The 17,746-nt window shown below is 42.7% G+C and overlaps 1 protein-coding gene across 3 annotated transcripts in view; it reads right to left on the bottom strand.

Moving 5' to 3' along the window:
• The window catches only part of LOC146859658 (astacin-like metalloendopeptidase), a 450,020-nt gene that overhangs the window by 51,175 nt on the left and 381,099 nt on the right, over nucleotides 1-17,746 (bottom strand). For all 3 annotated transcript variants that reach the window (XM_085646718.1, XM_085646720.1, XM_085646719.1), the window contains one exon: nucleotides 15,048-15,270. In XM_085646718.1, the coding sequence (XP_085502844.1) occupies nucleotides 15,048-15,270 (223 nt within the window). The remainder of the gene's footprint in view (nucleotides 1-15,047; nucleotides 15,271-17,746) is intronic.

The following is a 17,746-nucleotide window of genomic DNA, read 5'->3' as shown; positions in this document are numbered from 1 at the left end:
CTTCCATATTGCAGGGGATTCTGGGTAGGAGAACGTTGGGGGACCCACGCAAGCCATACTTCGCTGGACTTCCCCAGGTGTCTAGTTTCCAGAAATGTGTGGGTTTGGTAGGTTTCCCTAGATGGCTGCCGAGCCCCGGGCCAAAAACTAATGGGAACCCCCTTGCAAAACTAGGTTGGTTTGTGATAGGTATTTTTGATGTTGACTCAATAGGTTTTGGGCCCTTGCCTGCCGCGGGTCCTTGACCCACCCACGCGAGTGATGTACCATTTTTATCGGGACACCTGGGGGAACGCTGGGTGGGAGGAAATTTGTGGATCCACGCAGATTCCAAAACTTTCTCACACAGAAATTTGATAAAAAAGCGTTTTTTCCAGCAAAATTTGAGGTTTGCAGGGGATTCTGGGTAGGAGAATGTTGGGGGACCCACGCAAGCCATACCTCCCTTGACTCCTCCAGGTGTCTAGTTTCCAGAAATGTGCGGGTTTGGTAGGTTTCCCTAGATGGCCGCCGAGCCCCAGGCCAAAAACTCATGGGACCCCCTTGCAAAACCAGGTTGGTATATGATAGGTATTTTTGATGTTGACTCAATAGGTTTTGGGCCCTTGCCTGTCGCAGGTCCTTGACCCACCCAAGCAAGTGAGGTACCATTTTTGTCGGAAGACTTTGGGGAACACGGGTTGGCTGGAAATTTGTGGACCCACGCAGATTCCAGAAAATTTCCACCATAGAAATGTGAGGAAAATTATTTTTTCTTGACAATTATTTAGGTTTGCAAGGGATTCTGGGTAACAGAACGTGGTGAGAGGCAGTCAAGTCACCCCATCCTGGATTCACCTGGGTGTCTAGTTTTAAAAAATGTATAGGTTTGCTAGGTTTCCCTAGATGCCGGCAGAGCTAGGGTTAAATCACTACAGCTAGGCACATTGCAAAAAACGCATAATTTTTCATTATGAAAATGTGGTGTGTCCACGTTACGTTTTGGGCCGCTTTCTGTCGTAAGCACTAGGCCTACCCACACAAGTGAGGTACCATTTTTATTAGGAGACTTTGGGTAATTTAGATCTGTAAAGCAATTGTTATTACCTATTGACTTCCGATGCATTTCTGCTTTCCAACTGAAAGGCAATGTGGGAAAAAAAAGTCATTTTGAAAAATGACTGATAATTCTCATGCTAGTATGAGTATTCCCAATTTCGGAAATGTGGAAATATGTACTGTTTCTAAACTCTATATTTCATTTCCATTTCAGAAATACATAGGTTTCTTTCATACCGATTTTTCCATGTATACATTTTCCCAGATTAATTGCTATATACCCGGTACATAATGAAAAAACATTGCAAGTCGCTGCTCAGTTTTTGGCTCTGGGTTCGTCGGGTTCTTGGTGAACGTACAAGTCTTATATATCCCCACAACCAGTAAGGTCCAGCGGATGTAATTGTATATAGCTTTGAAAGAGCTGTCATAATTAGAAGAAGTTACAGGTGAAAATGTTGACACACATGGCTGTTTTTTTCATCTAATTTTACATTTTTCCTATATTTAACAATTAGTTTCTATAAAGAAACCTTGAAGGATCTACACAAATGACCCCTTGCTGAATTCGGAATTGTGTTTACTTTTCTCAAATGTATAGCTTTCCAGGATCCATTATTGCTTTCATACCCATTTCTACCATTAACTGGAAGGAGGTTGAAAGCACAAAATATAGCAAAAATAGACTATGTCCCAGAAAAATGCCAGAACTGTGTAAAAAATTGTGGTTTTCTGACAAAAGTCTGTCATTCCCTAAAAGCTGGGAAAATTGTGTTTTCAGCCCCACAAACTCTTTTTGATACCATTTGCAGAGAAAAAAACAGCCGCTTTCATTTGCAGCACTTTCTTCCAATTTTTCCCCCAAAAAACAAAATTCAGCTGTATTTTGGCTAATTTCTGGTTCCTAAGCGCGAACTACCTCAAATAGCCAAAAAAGGCTTAGTACAGGGGGCAAAGGCCTGACAGGGAAGGGGTTAATTCAGAATTTACCAAAAACAAATTAAAAAATTGTATGTTCAAAATTGCCTCCTGGATAACGGCTAATTTCCTTCAGCTTAACACTAGCAAGATGGAAATGTTACTCTTTGGGAAGGCACACACAGTCTGGCCAGCGACTGATAGCCCTCTGAACTGGGTCTGTCCTCGATTCCCAAGAAATCAGTAAACAAAACACCCAAAAAAACTAATTGGGTGTCCTCGTGGACGATAATCTTTCCATGAATGAGCATGTTTAATCTATCTATGGACCTTGTTTTGATCTGAAGTGAATGCTTAGGAAAGCCTTTCACTGGGTTTCACTGCATACAAGTCCAGTCATTGATAGTGAGCCGTCTGGACTAGGAGAATTCCGTTATGCTCGCAATGAATGAAGGCCTGTCTCTAGACCTCAGGTGGTACAGAACACTGCAGCATCTTGTCTGTAATCTTCCCCCGCAAACCTTTATTACATTCTCTCCACTGGCTTCCCATAAAAAAGCATGCACTTTTTAAACGTATGTGCTTGGCTTTGAAATCATTGCATAGGAAGGAACCCTATTATCTTTTTCTTTTCTAGCTCCAAAACACTGTAACCCTTACAGCTATGCTCTTGTTCAGACTTCCTCTCTTTCAAGAAATCCTTGAAAACATGGCTGTTTGTTCTTTAATCTTCTTATGGAATTGTGACCTGTACAGACTGCTCCAGCACCGAGAGATCCCCTCGGGGATGATGCGTTCGCCTAACAAATCTATAATAATAATAGGAACACAGAAGATCAGAAGCAGAAAATCCATGTGTCCCACAGAGCAAAACAGAACAAAGAGAAGGTTCAACACCAAAGAAGGTGGAAAACCGGAACGAAAGCTACCCAAGCCAAAGAGTCTGCCTGCCTGTGATACCACTATTGCCCATAAGGAGGCAAGAAGCAGGGAAACAATTAAGTTGAAGTTCCTATAAGGGATACTAGGTGTATAGGTAACTCACAGAATGCCCAGAGAGCATATAAAATAAGGTCCTCGAAAAACAGGGAACAATACTACAGTAAATCCGCACAAAAAATTAAGCTGCAAAAAGAACCTGAAAGAACAGGCTCCCACGAGGCTCCATAGTAAGATATGCTCCAGATGGCTCAAAACTATACCTGTAGCTGACAGAATAAAATAGAAGTAAAGCACCTGTAGCACACAGGAACACTACACCAGAAGGGAGAGAAATACTCCGCCCTATGGAGGATGATAGGAGACTAACAAGGGAAAACAAATTGTCACAGAAAAACCTAGTACAAACAACTGAGTTAAGACTCGGTACCACCATGATTATCTCTGAATCGGCTCAAAGCCGAATTAGCATGCACGCCAAAAAGGGAGACGCCATCAAAATGAATGTCAATCAAGTAGTTTGCACAGCCTCCGAAAACCTAGAGGTACGCAACAATGCATGCCAGCGTAGAGCTACAGAAGATGTCATAGACTAACCAACAGAATCAGTGGTATCCATACCACAGCAGATGCTAAGTTTGGCTGCTTGTTGTCCATCTCGTACCAATGGAACGAGAGCATTCTGGGCTTCCTGTGAAAGAGAGGGCAAGAGGTGTTTCACTGAGTCCCACAAGGCATGGGAGAAGCAGTGTTCAGAGATCCCAGGGCAGAGCGAGAACAAGAGAAAATATGCCTACCACAAGTGTCAAGTTTCCTGGCCTCTCCTTACGGAGGGATAGGATGAATAAAATCAATATTTTGGTTGGCTAAGCAGCCTGTACCACAAACATCTGATTAGATGAATGTTTAAAAAGGCAGGCCGTATCCTCCTGTGCCGGGCGATGTCTGTTAGAAATAGAATGATCCACAGGGAGTTCTATTTCGGGTTTAGCCCAAGTACCCAATAGGATATCCAAAAGACATTCACCATAAAGAAGGACAGGCTCTACGTTAGACTGGTCAGGATGCAGAATGCCAAGCAGAGGGTCTGTTGAAAAATCCACAGAAGGAAGTTGCAAATCCAATACAACCGAAACTCGCCTGAGCATGTCCGCTAGAGTGGAACACGCCTCCAGAGCCAAATCAGGAGGCGACATGAGGCTGGAGAATATTCCAAGCCACTGGCGTTACCCAAGTCAAATAACCAATAGACAACATAGAGGGTGGAACTGAGTCCGACATGGGATGGGACACACCAAACCTTCCTTATTACCTTCACAACAGTGCTCCACAGAAGGAGCATCGTCAATCGCACCACTGTTGGCACTGGCAGACAAGAGCCCAACACTGATATCGGAGTTGGCAAACCAGAAGTAGGCACTCAAGCCTTGATGGGCTGCGCACTGGCGCCGCTACAGTTTCAGAAACGGGAAGATGACCTGAAGCCTAGAGAGAACCCACTGGCAGCGACTCAGGCACCCCCGTGGGGCCCAAGGGCACTCCAGAAGAAAATGAGGACCCAAAAATAGAATGAACAGATTGATAATATTTTCTGATCTGGGTCAAACTTACCCAGGATAGGTAGGAAGGCTCTGGGCCAACACTTAAACAGAAGAGCAGAGACCATTGGTAGCCGAGGAAGGTGGGTGGCACAGCGACTTTGACAGACAACGTGGAGACTTACCTCCGGATGCAGATGGAGAATGATGTCCACGGCAACGGCTCCTAGAGTGGAAACGCTGTCAGTCTGTGGAGCATGCAGGGGACCCAGGTCGTTAAGAAGACTTCGATGACTGACATCAGCACCGCAATGAGCTACATGCAACGTTCTCTTTACACCTTCAGTCGGAGCGGACGACAAAAGAGGCGCACTTGTCGGAGCCTTGGTGCTCACCCAGACACCACATGCAAACCGAGTGAGGGTCCGTGGTGAACATTTATCTTCCACAGGACTCACATGGCTTGAACCCTGATGACATTGAAAAAGGGTAGGAAAAAAGCCACACTGCCCCGTCGATGAAGAAACTTCAAGTAGGTCAAAAAACGGGCAGAAGAACTACAATTCGGAACCGCATTGCTAGCGCGGAAAAGAAGGAACTGACGTCAATGCGTCGGGGGAAGGCATATATGTACGTCACATTCAGGAGACGACATCGCTTCAGAGTCGCTTGACACCCTCTAGCGACACGCAGAGATAATGCTGAAAAGTTCCAGACCTAGTCTGGTGCCTGGGAAAGATTCTAAGAAAAGGAATCTGCAGCCAGATGTCACTATCAGATACATAGATGCCTTTTTGGTTGCCACATTCCTCTATATTAACTACTGGTGGTCGTGTAATTTGACCAATCTGCATGAAAGTTTGCCACAAAAGTGTCATGGTGGGTACTATTGATTGAGACATTTTGGGGGAGATCTGTGCATTGGGGACTGAGAATTTGGGGCACAAAATAAGGTTGTGCTTGTAATGTTAGTTCTCATAGGAACCTTTAGCCACCTCTACAGCCCGAACCGCTGAATGGACTTACACCAGATTAGGCAGGGAGGTAGATGTTGGTTCAAGGAAGTGCCTTTTGATAATTTGGTGTAAATCCATTCAGTGTTTTTTGAGAAATGTAAGTTTACAATTATAGTGATATCTCTGGCCACGGAGAAACAATTAATTGCGAATGCACGCACCAACAGGAATACTCTAATTAGCTGGTTGCAAACTAAATAGAAAATTGCCACCACCATGTAATCTATCGGGAACGGTTTCCGGGGCTCAAAATGCGTGTTAAAGCCCACATAAGGAGTCAGGGTGGAGATACCCTGACCCTATGGTTGAGAAATGGAGGTGTTAGTGATACAAGTTATGTATCCAAAATTGATTTTTTTAATTGCGTGCGATATTTGCGACAAAGCCGCGACTGCTAGCGAGGCCCCCGTGTATCATCGTGGGGACATCGGAACTACCAACTTTGTCACGAATATTGGTGAATAAATAATGCGCATTCTTATAGGGATATGGAAATTCTGATAAATGTTTTTATAGAATTATTTATATGGGGGCATATGCATCAAGGTATGATTTTGCGAGTCCTTAATGTCGATTATTAAGGAATCACAATAAAGGAATTGCAAAAGCCTATGCATGTAGGAATCGCTATAAAAATAGCAATTCCTAAACATTCCTTAATTGCGACTCACAAATTGCAATTGGTACTCGCAAATTGCGCATGAAATTTTAAGGGTGCAAGGGTGTCAAAAGGACACCCTGTTGCACCCCTGAAATTGTGGTGTTCACCCAAGGGCATGTGTGTGTGTGTAACCTGAAACTTTGAAAAATGCACTTTAGTGCATTTTTCAACGTTTTTGCAAATTACCGACCAGTTTAATTTCTCGGTAATTTGCGGGCCCAAATGGCGAAATCGCTATTTCAAATTGCTTCTTGCATTGCATTTAAGGAATCGCAAATTGCGATTCCTGAAATGCAATCACAATTTAGGAAGTCGCAAGAGATTGTGATGACCTAATTTGCGTGTGCCCAACACTTTCATGCATCGCAAACTGGATTTTTGCGAATCGCACCGTTTGCGCTCACAAAAACCTTTGATGCATGTGCCCATAGTGAGTTATCTACTGAGATGGTTAGAATTAATTATATAGTTATAATTTTTGAATGTGGTGGTGGCTATTGAAATCTTGCTTTTGCTTTCCGCCTTCGCGACATACCCATGGGGATCGCGATGAGTGACATCATTGCCATCTCCGGAGTCACCACGAAAATGGAAAATAGGTTTTAGAGTTGGTTGTTTTAGAAATACACTAGAAAAACATGAGTTTAAAGTGTAAAGTAATAAACCTCTAGAGTGTAGAATACTGTACTGTCTGTGCATATGTGTGTTTTAACTTTATGGGAAAGACGCGATCAGCGCCGCGGTTAACAACTTCATCATGATGTCCCGAATAACAGCGAAAATGCAAAATAGGTCTGAAAGATGGTTTTTAAAGAAACTTAGTACAAAAATATGAGTTTAAACATGTTTTGAAAGAAGCATGTATATAGTAATGTGGGTAGGACAATGTTAAGAATTTTTTCTGTACATATTTTTGGATGTGTTGGTGGCCACTGATTGCCTGCTTTTGCTTTCTGTTTTCGCAACATGTCTGCGGGGATCGGAAAGTTGTCCGAACGACCCCAGAAACTAAAGTGAAAAAAAAACATTAGAAAAAGACTTTACAATTTTTTGGGTACTATGGTGGCTCTGACAAGACCGTTTGTGTTGGTTGTATGTATTTGGCTGCTACTTATAAGACCGGATGCACAGTTTCAGGTTACTTAGAAACACCATGTTGCCTTCATCTATAAAGTGCACTCCATCATTTCTATAAATTCCATGCATGTCAAAACGCAGGTTGTTGTTATAGAAACGGCCCATGCAGGTAATTTCTGAGGAATGCAGAAACAGTTTTATTAATATGTTTCCTGGCTTTGCCAATCTGTGGACAGAATTGATTTGACCAGTTCCATTTCTGTCTCTGGCATAGATTAGAGTACACCATGTCAGTAGTGAAAAGCGACATCAGTTCTGCAAAGGTTTCTTTCAGTAGGATTTCCAGCCCTACCCCAGTCAATGTGCCTAGGTCTTTGCCACCACAATGCACAATCATGAGGTGAGGAGCTTGGGAATCCACAATGGATTTAACCAAAGCCAGCAGCTGATGAAATGTTAACCCTCTCTGGCCAAACCAAGTAATCTGCACATTTGGCCAACCCAAGTTTATATCAGTACCTCTCTTTTTTGCAGCCTCCTTAGCCCAATAGATGTAGCTATGGCCAACAATCCATATTGTAAGCATGTTGAAGTGAAGGAGCAATAGTAGTTAGGAGAAGGCTGGAGCTGAAGGAAGTAGCTTTCCAAATGAAAAAGCAGTTAAAATGGAGTTGTTTTTTGTTTTTACAAACAGTATATATACAAATGTAATTGGATGCTGTTAGCATAAAAGTGAATACAAGTTAGGTAGTGTGTTAGATGGCTGAGAAAGAAGTATTATTATTGGCTGCTGTTTAAAAAAAGAAATGTAATACAGACATAGAAATGCTTTTAAATCGGTGGAGTGAACCACACCTGCTGTATCTTATTTGAAAGCAGAATGTACTTTCTAGAATGTTCTGTGAACCTTTGATCTACTGGTTCCACTTGGTTGCTAGCTAGATTGAGCTTTGACTGTATAGGGGGGAGGGTGTTAAAGAGACAGAATTGTTTTTTGAAAAGTTGAGGAGTGATGACACAATGTAAGTAATGGCAAGTTTTAATTTCCAACTCAGGACTATATAAGAAACTGTTATGTAGCATTTACATTTATTTAAATGAAGCTGATATTGGTTTTAACTCCCTTTTTTTCTGTGAATATTCTGCGATGATTACGAAAATATTGCGAAAAAGCAGTAACAGGAACCTTGTTTCCAAAGAGAGGGAAGGGGTTAACAGATGCTAACCATTCACAGGTGGTTATGCAGTAGTCTAAAATGAAAGACATGATGTCATTTGCTGCCTTTCTCAAAATGATAGAGTGGAAAGTTGTCATAACAGTGTCCAAACCATGCAGAAAGAGCTAAAACAACAATATAATCTACAAACTGAGTTCAGTGGTATGTATATAACTTTGTAATTATTTTACAAATTATTGTACAAATGTACATTAGAAATTAAGATTTATATGGTAGATTGATTAAAAGGAGTATCACAGTGATGAGAAAAAATCTATCAGTTGAACTGTATCTATTAGAGGGTATGGGGAAGATTAACAAGCCCCTTGCAACACTTTTGCACCGCCGTAGCATCCCTTTTGTGACGCTGCGGCGGCATAAACAATGCGCCACGTTTCGGCCCATTTACAAAGTGACATATCTAGGAAGACGCGTTACGTTGTGCAGCCCTGCGCCACATTATACATGCGTCAGGTTTAATGTATGAAGGGTGGGCCTTCCCAAGCAAAAAAGCCTTGTAGAAGTGACTCTGTGAAATCTACAAGATTTCACTGCATCACTTCGACACCACTGCGTCAAATCCTTACACCTGCTTGGAGCAGGCATAAGGAGTGACGCAGCACAATAAGTATAGGCCTCTCAGAGCATTGCTGCACTCCAGCAATGCGTGACCTTTCCGCCAACAGATGTGTGACGCATCTGTCAATCCTTGTGCCATAGTGTGCCGCATTATAATAAATGCGACGCATCCATGATGGTGCAAGGGTTTTTTGGCTTGGCGCAAGGAAACTGACGCATCTCTGCTATAACGCAGAGATGCGTCAGTTTCTTGTAAATCTGCCTCTTAGTGTTTAAGAGGTTAGTGTTGAATGTTTTGGGAAGTAAGAGAAAAATGAATTAGTGCCTGTTTGTTACATTGTGTATTTTATTGAAAAATAACAGTATCGTTTTGTGGAAAGTTGCAATGAGGAACTAAGAATATTTTAAATGTGTAAACATCAAAAGCAGAATAGATACAACTGTCATTTGCATTCTGTGAGTTGTGGTACTTTTAGTAACATTATTAAACAGGAATAGTGTAGTGAGATATAAAAGATGAAAACACGTTTTCTGCATGCATATGCATTAGAAAAAGTAATCCTTGTTTGGTATATATTAGGAAGTGTTTGTCAATGTGGTATTTAACTTATATGACCACTTTGCATACGCTTAGATGGTGAGATATAGTTTTTGTGCTTGCACATTGCTATATATACAGTGGGACTTTTGAGTTTGCTTAAAGATGCAGAGAGGTATATATTTTGCGATGGATTGGCTTGAATCTATTAAGAAATCGCATATATGTTTACAGGATGATCTATGTTTAGTAGGGCTCATGAAATTTTCAGGTATATTGTGAGTGTTGTGTTTTTCTTTAAACATGTTTTGTTTAAAATTGAGATGGATTAATAGTGAAGAATGCCTCAAGCGTTCTTGTGCTAGCTTAATTTCAAGTGTAACTTTTGTTTGAGATATGCTGAATATATGTTTTAAAAGCAGAAGAAGTATTTGGGAAATGATGTAGGTATGCCATTCACAAAAGGATTTGGGCTTTGAAAAATTTCAAAATGTTGTTTTCCGTTTTAGAAACTTACTGATGCATGTGCACGCTCAGTAGCAAAGCAACGTAATGTTACTAGAGGGTCATCTATGCATTTATATATCAAGTTTGAGACCCAGATTTCACTCACACATAGCTCAGAAGAAAAGCATGTATACAGTAAAATAGGTAGTTTGATGCTGACAGATGGAGATAACCAATGATTCAAAGATATAGTGACAATAGTTATGCATCTAACAGGAATGAAGGTACTTTCTCAGTCAGTCAGGCAGTATTCAGGCAGTCGTGGAATCACCCAGCCACTACCCAGGCAGTCACCACTATCCATGGAGTTATTCAATTATCCAGAAACTATACATGTACTCTTGCAATCAGGCAGGCAGAAATGATGTAGTTATTGAAGTATGCAGGCACTACGTATACATTCATCTAATCACTTAGGTACTATTAACTTATACAATTAACAAGGCTGTAACTATGCAATCATTACATTTACGCAGAACTTATGCAGCCATCTCGGACTGGATCTCATCCACAGACAGACTATATCTGTCTCAAAAGGTACCACCCAGAAAAACCTTGTGCCTCATGCACTTGTACCTATGCCGAATAAGAACCAAACTCCAGCCCAACACCATAACACCACAGGAGGTCACAGTGAACCTAACCAAGTACGTCATCATACCCGAAGTCTTTTACATCGTGATAGAGCAAGATGAAATCCAGTCTGAGCTAGACAAGCTCAAGAAAAAGGGCCAGACACTGTATTGGAACACAGGGCCTAAAACCAGCCCCCACAAGGATTTGTTGGAGCTCACCAAGTCCTCAGCCCAGTACAATACCGTGTTCACACAAGTACCCCATTGTGGACCAGGGCTAGCCCTTAGTGTAACTGGAGCCGTATTTATGACCAAGTGGAACACCGATGTTCAGTTCACCTGCAGGGTAATGAATTTGGGGAACAAAAGTAACAGCAGGTCCCCTGGGGGTGGGTTGAATTACACCCTACTGACCTATTGCCAAGACACCTAGAATTCAGAGGCAGGAGGGTACACATGGATAGAGGGTAAGGAGAAACCCACAGTAGGCCGGAAACTACCAATGTATTCCTTGTATTTTAGGGGGAAGGGGACGATACCTGTCGGGTGAACAGCAATTGCAGGAGTATAACCTATAATAATGATATGCAGTGGAGCACCTCCACCTTGATGGACATTTTACTGACAATGTGGCGAACACGCCTACAGCCAGCTCATCTCAGACTGGAGAGAGGTCTGCTAACTGATCACCCTCTACACGCCCACCTGGGTCATGCCTGGAGAAGATTTTTCCGCACTGCATCACCACCCCATGAGCAAAGGCACAGCGATTCTACATCAAATACGCAAAAGACGGTCAGCCGAGTACTTTGGTTGGGACAGATTCAAGGACATTCCTGAAGAGTTTTGGATCTTCTCGGATGCACAAATAGGTGTAGGAAGGTCAATCCCCTTCTTCACCTTGCAAACCAAGGCCAGAGCCGACTGGCTGCAGATCTCGAGATAGGAAGTGCTGAAAATGATGAACACCCCCGAAGATGGCCTCAACGCAATCAAAGAAGAAATGAGCACCACATAGTGCTGCAGCATCGGTATGTGTTGGACTTAATGACCGCAATGGAAGCTGGCATATGCACCAAGATAGGTACAGCATGCTGTACCGTCATCCCCATGAACAATTTGGACAATGGCAAGCTGTCAATCGCCATCCAAGCACTGCACAACCTACAGCAGGTCATGGTTAAAGAAGGAGGCACCCCAAGCATAGAATGATTCACCGGCTGGTTTGTCTGGGTGCCAAAGTGGCTCACAGGCCTATGCAAGGCCTTGTTACCATTGGTTATAATCTTGCATTTGCTGTGCTGTACCTTGCAACTAATATGTGCCTGTGTGAAGAAGGCTACTCTGAAAATAAGTTGAATACATCTGGCTAGGATACACAAAGCCGAGGGTGACATGCAGGCTACAAGCAGGAAACATGCATCCCCCACATGCAAGACATGGACACAAACAGCCAGTGCAATAGATGATAACTCAACTAAAGGGGGGGAATGTTAGCTTAGGATCGATTTATAAAAAGGTTCTGCTTTAAGGAGTAAAGTAAACCGCAGAGCAACTGTTGCCTGCGCTACCCACATTCACAATAAAACACTTGTTACAGTTTCAGAGTCTTCTTTTATCAGATCAACATAACGCAGCTGCCCTCTGCCCACCCCTAGAGCTTCCTGTGATGGTAACACCAGATATAGAACAGCCTCAAACACACCTGGAAGACTGCAACAGTAAGTCACATATAGTCCAAGGATTTAACAAATCAGATGCACACACTCAAACACAAACAAAGGCTCAGCAGAGGGCCTGTATCCAAACCATGAATATGATGCCAGCGAAACCGATACCAGAGCAACCATCCAGCTGCAATCATCAGATAAAGTCCAAACAATGCCTGGCAGTAAGCATCCTCCTAGATTATACACACATAACACACCCGGCCATCTGGACCACCTCAGGATGTGACCTTCTATTGGTATTATGGCGCCTTCTATAAGGTTGGGATCAAGCATCCAACAGGTATTTTATGACCCACTGCATCAGTATTTCCTACAAAAAAGGGGATGAGCTTCTCTTTATAGCACCAGCTCTACAGTATAAAGCATGCCATGTACCTAATATAAGTTGAATCCAGCATGCAACTGTAAGAGATGTGGCTGCTGTTCCCAGCTGTTATTGTTTAATTTAACTTAAACTGTTCCTCATTGCCAAGCCTCACTGTTCTTCTTTTTGATAGTCAGGACCTGCTTAAAACAGCGGGGCACAAGTTATGGTGTGTGTAGTATACCATAACTGGCCAAATACAGTGGTATTTAGGTTCTGCTTTAGAGTTATATTATATTATCCTTTAATGCATATTAAGTAGAGAAAGAAGGATGAGGTGGCAGAGGACAGTGGTATCTGGGGAAGAGGTGATGCCCTCTCAAAAATATAACCCACAACAGAGAATAGCTTCAGTATGACAACCTGTGTAGGGTTGCAGAGTGGCAGAGGAGAGATGAGGAGAGGCGCTAGGATAGGGGGCACAGAATAAAACACACCTATGACCAACAGCCAAAAATTCAAACGGTCTAATGCAGACCTAAAAGGCCATCGGTCTGGCATTGGCTGCTAGCCTTGCCGTTGAGAAAGAATACAAGAAAGGAAGGAAGGAAAAAAAGAAAGGAGGGCAGATCAAAAAGGAAAGAAGTCAAACAAAAAAAGAAGGGAGAAGTGCAAAAAAAAAGAAGAAAGGGAGGCAAAAGGGGAAGGAAGGCTAAAAAGAAGAAAGAAGAAAAAATGGAAAGGAAAAAAGCCAAGAAAGAAAGAAATAAAGAATGCAAAAAGGAAAGAAAGAAAGAAGGAAGCAAAGAGCATAAAAGAAGAGAAGGAAAGAAGGAAAGAAAGAAAAAGATAATAGGAAGGAAGAAGGGAAGAAAGAAAGCAAAATAGCAATAACCAAGGAAAAATAAAGAAGAAAAAAATGAGAGAACACAAAACAAAGAAAAATGGCTAAAAAAGAACAAAAGAAAGAAGACAAAATTAAAGAAAGAAGGAAAGAAAAAGTAAGGAAGGCAAAATGGAAAGAAAGCAAAAAAGAAAGAAAGAGTTAAAGCAAAAAGGAAAGAAAGAATGACAGAAGGCATAAAAGAAGAAAGAAAACAGTAAAGAAGGCAAAAAAAAGATACAGGAAAGGAAAGAAAAAGTAATGAAAGCAAAAAGAAGGAAAGAAAGCAAAAAGGAAAGAAAGAAGGCAAGAATGAAAGAAAAGAGGAAAGTAGGTAAAAAAGAAAGAAAAGAGAGAAGGAAAAATAGAAAGAAGGAAAGAAGGAAAAATAGAAAGAAAGAAAAAGAAAGAAGGAAAAAAGAATAGAAGGAAAGAAAAGAAGAAAAAAGGCCAGACGAAAAGGGAAAAAAAGAAAGATAAAGAAGAAAAAAGGAGGAATGAAACAAAGGAAATAAAAGAGGAAGAAGGTAAAATGAAAAAGAAGGAAAGAGTAAAAGGAAAGGCAAAAAAGAGGAAATTAAAGTAGAAAAGAAAAAAAGAAAGAAGAAAAACAGAAGGCAAACAGTAAGGAAAGAAGGAAGAAAAAAAAAAGGAAAGAAAGAAGATCGAAATAAGGAAGAAAAGAGGCTTAACAGTAGAAAATAAAGGACATTAAATTCCAAATTACACCCCACGTATGTTTAAATAAAACTGTTACAAGTGTCTTGCAAAATAAACACAAAGTTTGGTTTTCTGCCTGGGTAAAGTTTATCAAAGAGTGGAACCGGTCCAAGAACACAATATGTTCTGCTGTGAAATAGAAGCACTCCACTTCAAAAGGAATTTAAAATAGCATTTGAAGCGTACGGGAACTGATAAAGCTGGAATGTGCACTGTGCTCACTTCAGATGCATGGTACTATCACATCAGGCAACATTGGCACTAAAGGAAACTCCTTGTGTGTGGATGTGCACCATGTGAAGGAGCAAAATGCAGTCACTCAAAGTGATGTTAACCGGAGGCTTAAGAAGGTTGACCCATTACCTCATGCTGTGTGCTGTAGAATGCAGAAGCAAAGTGGGAATGACGTAGCAACAGACTAATGGGTAAAGCGAGGAGGCTGAAAGTCCCTTTAAGTAGGTATATTATACATATTATTTTTGTAAAATCAAAAGGTCTCTGCTAACTCCAGACCTAAAAAAGAGATCAGCAGAACTGGGGGTGGAGAAGGAGATAGGCTATAGCAGGGCTAAAGGAGACAGACTGACAGATGCAAATGGGAGACGGAGACTAGGAGTGAAACTGTGGTCACAACGGAGAGTTGTGAGCACCTACTCCATCATGCATCAAGGGGCAGTGGTAGCCCACCATATTTGTTGTCATGCTGTCAGGAGCAGAAGAAGCGGGGCAAATTGGCTACAGTAGGAGCACGGTTAGTGGACATCTGCAGAGGCTAGCATCATCTTGCAAAGTATGCACAGTACTTACTGAAGGAGTAAGCTATGGAGAAGCCCGGTTTGTTGACCCAGACGTCACTGTGGAACTGAAGTAGCAGCATATTTCCAGTGGAGGTGATGGGCTGCAATGGAGAGTTCCCGCAGTACTTGCCCAGCAAGGGAGAATTTGTTGTACCTCCATCGTTCACCGCCAGGTAGTCACAGCCACATTCAGGGAAGCGCTCAACGTCGAAAGAGGAGAACTCGAGCTGTATCTGTAATAGTAATAGTCAGGTCAGGCCAGAGTGGGATAACGTTTCAAATAAAAAACTAAAACTAGCAGATGCTTTGTCAGGACAGCTCTTGAGGCCCTCATCGCCCCATAAGAAGGTAAGGAAAATGATGATTTTTTTATTGTGGAGCAATAACCACCTCCGCCATCAAAAACACACGGCATCTGAAGATACAGCCTATTCTGGGCAGACATACAACAGTGTTTCTTCTTCTCTGGCCTGGTCACACACATGGTGAAACTGAGCACACACAAAAACACGATGCCATCCACAATGTCTCCTACGTGCTGGGGGAGAACTCCCAGAGCATTCAAGAGTTTAACTTTGATTTTCCCAATATAACCCCACACTTTGTCTATGGATAATGGAAAAATTCTGACTAGCTCGCTGTGCTGCCATGTCATGGTGGAGCGACTGACATGGTCATTGTTAACTGACCTCTAAATGAGACGGTTGATGGTAGCCTAGGGCGATGCATTTAATTCAATCAGGCACAGAGGTAAACTGGGATATTTTCCACATGGCTGGTGCATCTGAAGGGTTGGCCAGGATTGAGAATTGCCTAATTGTGACAGCCTAAATAAAATCCATTGGTCTGACCATGGGCAAAGGCCACACTAAGAGGGATGTCCAAGAGATCCCTTCTTCCTCAGGACATTATGCCTGGGTGCAGGAAGGCTGATCTTTCCCTGACACTGCCCAAGTTCTTCATATTTGCAATGTGAATGCACACAGGTTCCTCCTGCTGGCTTTCCTCTGGATGTATGCTTGTTAACTTTCACATTCTTCAGTGCTAGAGTAAGGTTGATGCCTTCATTCTCTGCAAAAGAAGGCAGATGTGAGTGAAGTTTCATCCGCTTCTATGTTTCTCAAACATGAACTAGAAAGAATCTTTTAAGACTGAAAGCAATTAAGGCAAACATGCATGTCTGTACTGCTCAGAAAAGCATCAAGTCACCGGTGAAAAGATACCGAAATTCAAAGCCCATCTGAAAACAAGGCAAGAGACGGTGCGCAGCCCCAACTCCAGTTTGTGGAAGAAAATTGCCACATTCATCAGACACACATGCAACATTTTGAAATTATAAAGAGGGAGATTTTGCGAACGTAAATCGTGGAGGGTGCATTTTCTCATTCACTTTTATTGGAGCAGAGGCCGTTACAGGCGGGAGCCTGCACGAATAAAGACGTTTGTGCCTTTAAAAAATCCAGTCTCCCACCTGAACCGGGTTAGCTGGCGTGTATGAACAGGACCACCACAATCCTGCTCCACTTCAGGAAAGAGCTGAAAAGGAACCTCTTCAAAGAACATCGCAACAGCCAGCTTCCGCTCTCAGAACCCAGCGGCCCTCCAATCACCCCACCCCCTGACTGCACCCTCACCCCTGCTCAGCGCCCCGGCACTTCCTGTGTGGTGGAAGACGAGAAACAGTTACTTTCGTGGAATATCCGTTTCTATTGACAGTATCTTCATTCGATTAAAAACAGTGATGACTCGCAGCCGCTCACGGACCTCGGGGCACTTTAAGGATATATAAAGAGCAACTCCCCAACTAACGCTAACACGTGCCGCATGATTAATTCTGCACTTCTATCTCTTAAGTGAAAATATCACAAGAGCTATCATAAATCGTGAAATGGGTCCCAAACATACGCGGTTCTTCTGGCGCTGCTACAAAAACCTCTTTGCATTTCGTCCATAGACACTCCCCTATTAGGCCTGGGCTAAAATTCCGTTCCGCTCGCGGAAATTGCGATAATTTGACATTTTCGCGTTCTGCGGAGAGCGCGAAAATGTCAAAATTTCCGCAATCCGCATTTTACCGGAAATTTTTTGCTTGCTCGCGCTGTAAAATAATACATTCTCGCGTGCGCGCGAACGCCTTACCTGAATCCCCGCGTTCGCCGACTAGTTTTCCCGATCCGGTCGCGTTCTCCACGAGATGTTGGATTGTAGGTAGCCATTTGCGCAGTCTCGCGACAGTTCGCGCCCGAAGAAACATCATTCGTCGCGCGTTCACGTCTTTCTTCTCGCGATCATGCACCACGAGACAAGTGAAAACAAGATGGCCGCGCCCGCGAACAACTGCATGGGTAAGTTGGCGAGCCGCGACCACGCAGAAAATACTACGAACGGGGGGGAAAATAACTTCCGCATCTTCGCAATATTTCCGCGTGTTTGCGGGGATTTTTAACATTTTCGCGATAATTTGCTAGAGTGAATTTCGCAAATTCCGCCCACCCCTATCCCCTATGGGAAGATGTCAATACCCTCACTGGTAAGGATGCCCTCACTCCCGGCATGCCCCGCAGTAAAGGCCTCCGCGTCAGCGTCTCATTCCACTGTGACGTCAGCTCTCGCCGCTTTCAATGGCGGAGTGAGTTTATTTATGAATGAATAGAATAGAATTAATACGCCCCTGATAGAGAAGTGGCCTTGCAGACAGAACACCCTAGG

The sequence above is a fragment of the Triturus cristatus genome, chromosome 3_1 (genome assembly GCF_964204655.1).
Source record: "Triturus cristatus chromosome 3_1, aTriCri1.1, whole genome shotgun sequence".
NCBI lineage: Eukaryota > Metazoa > Chordata > Amphibia > Caudata > Salamandridae > Triturus > Triturus cristatus.
The sequence above is the reverse complement of the archived record's forward strand: the minus strand, read 5'-3'. Positions and strand labels throughout refer to the sequence as shown.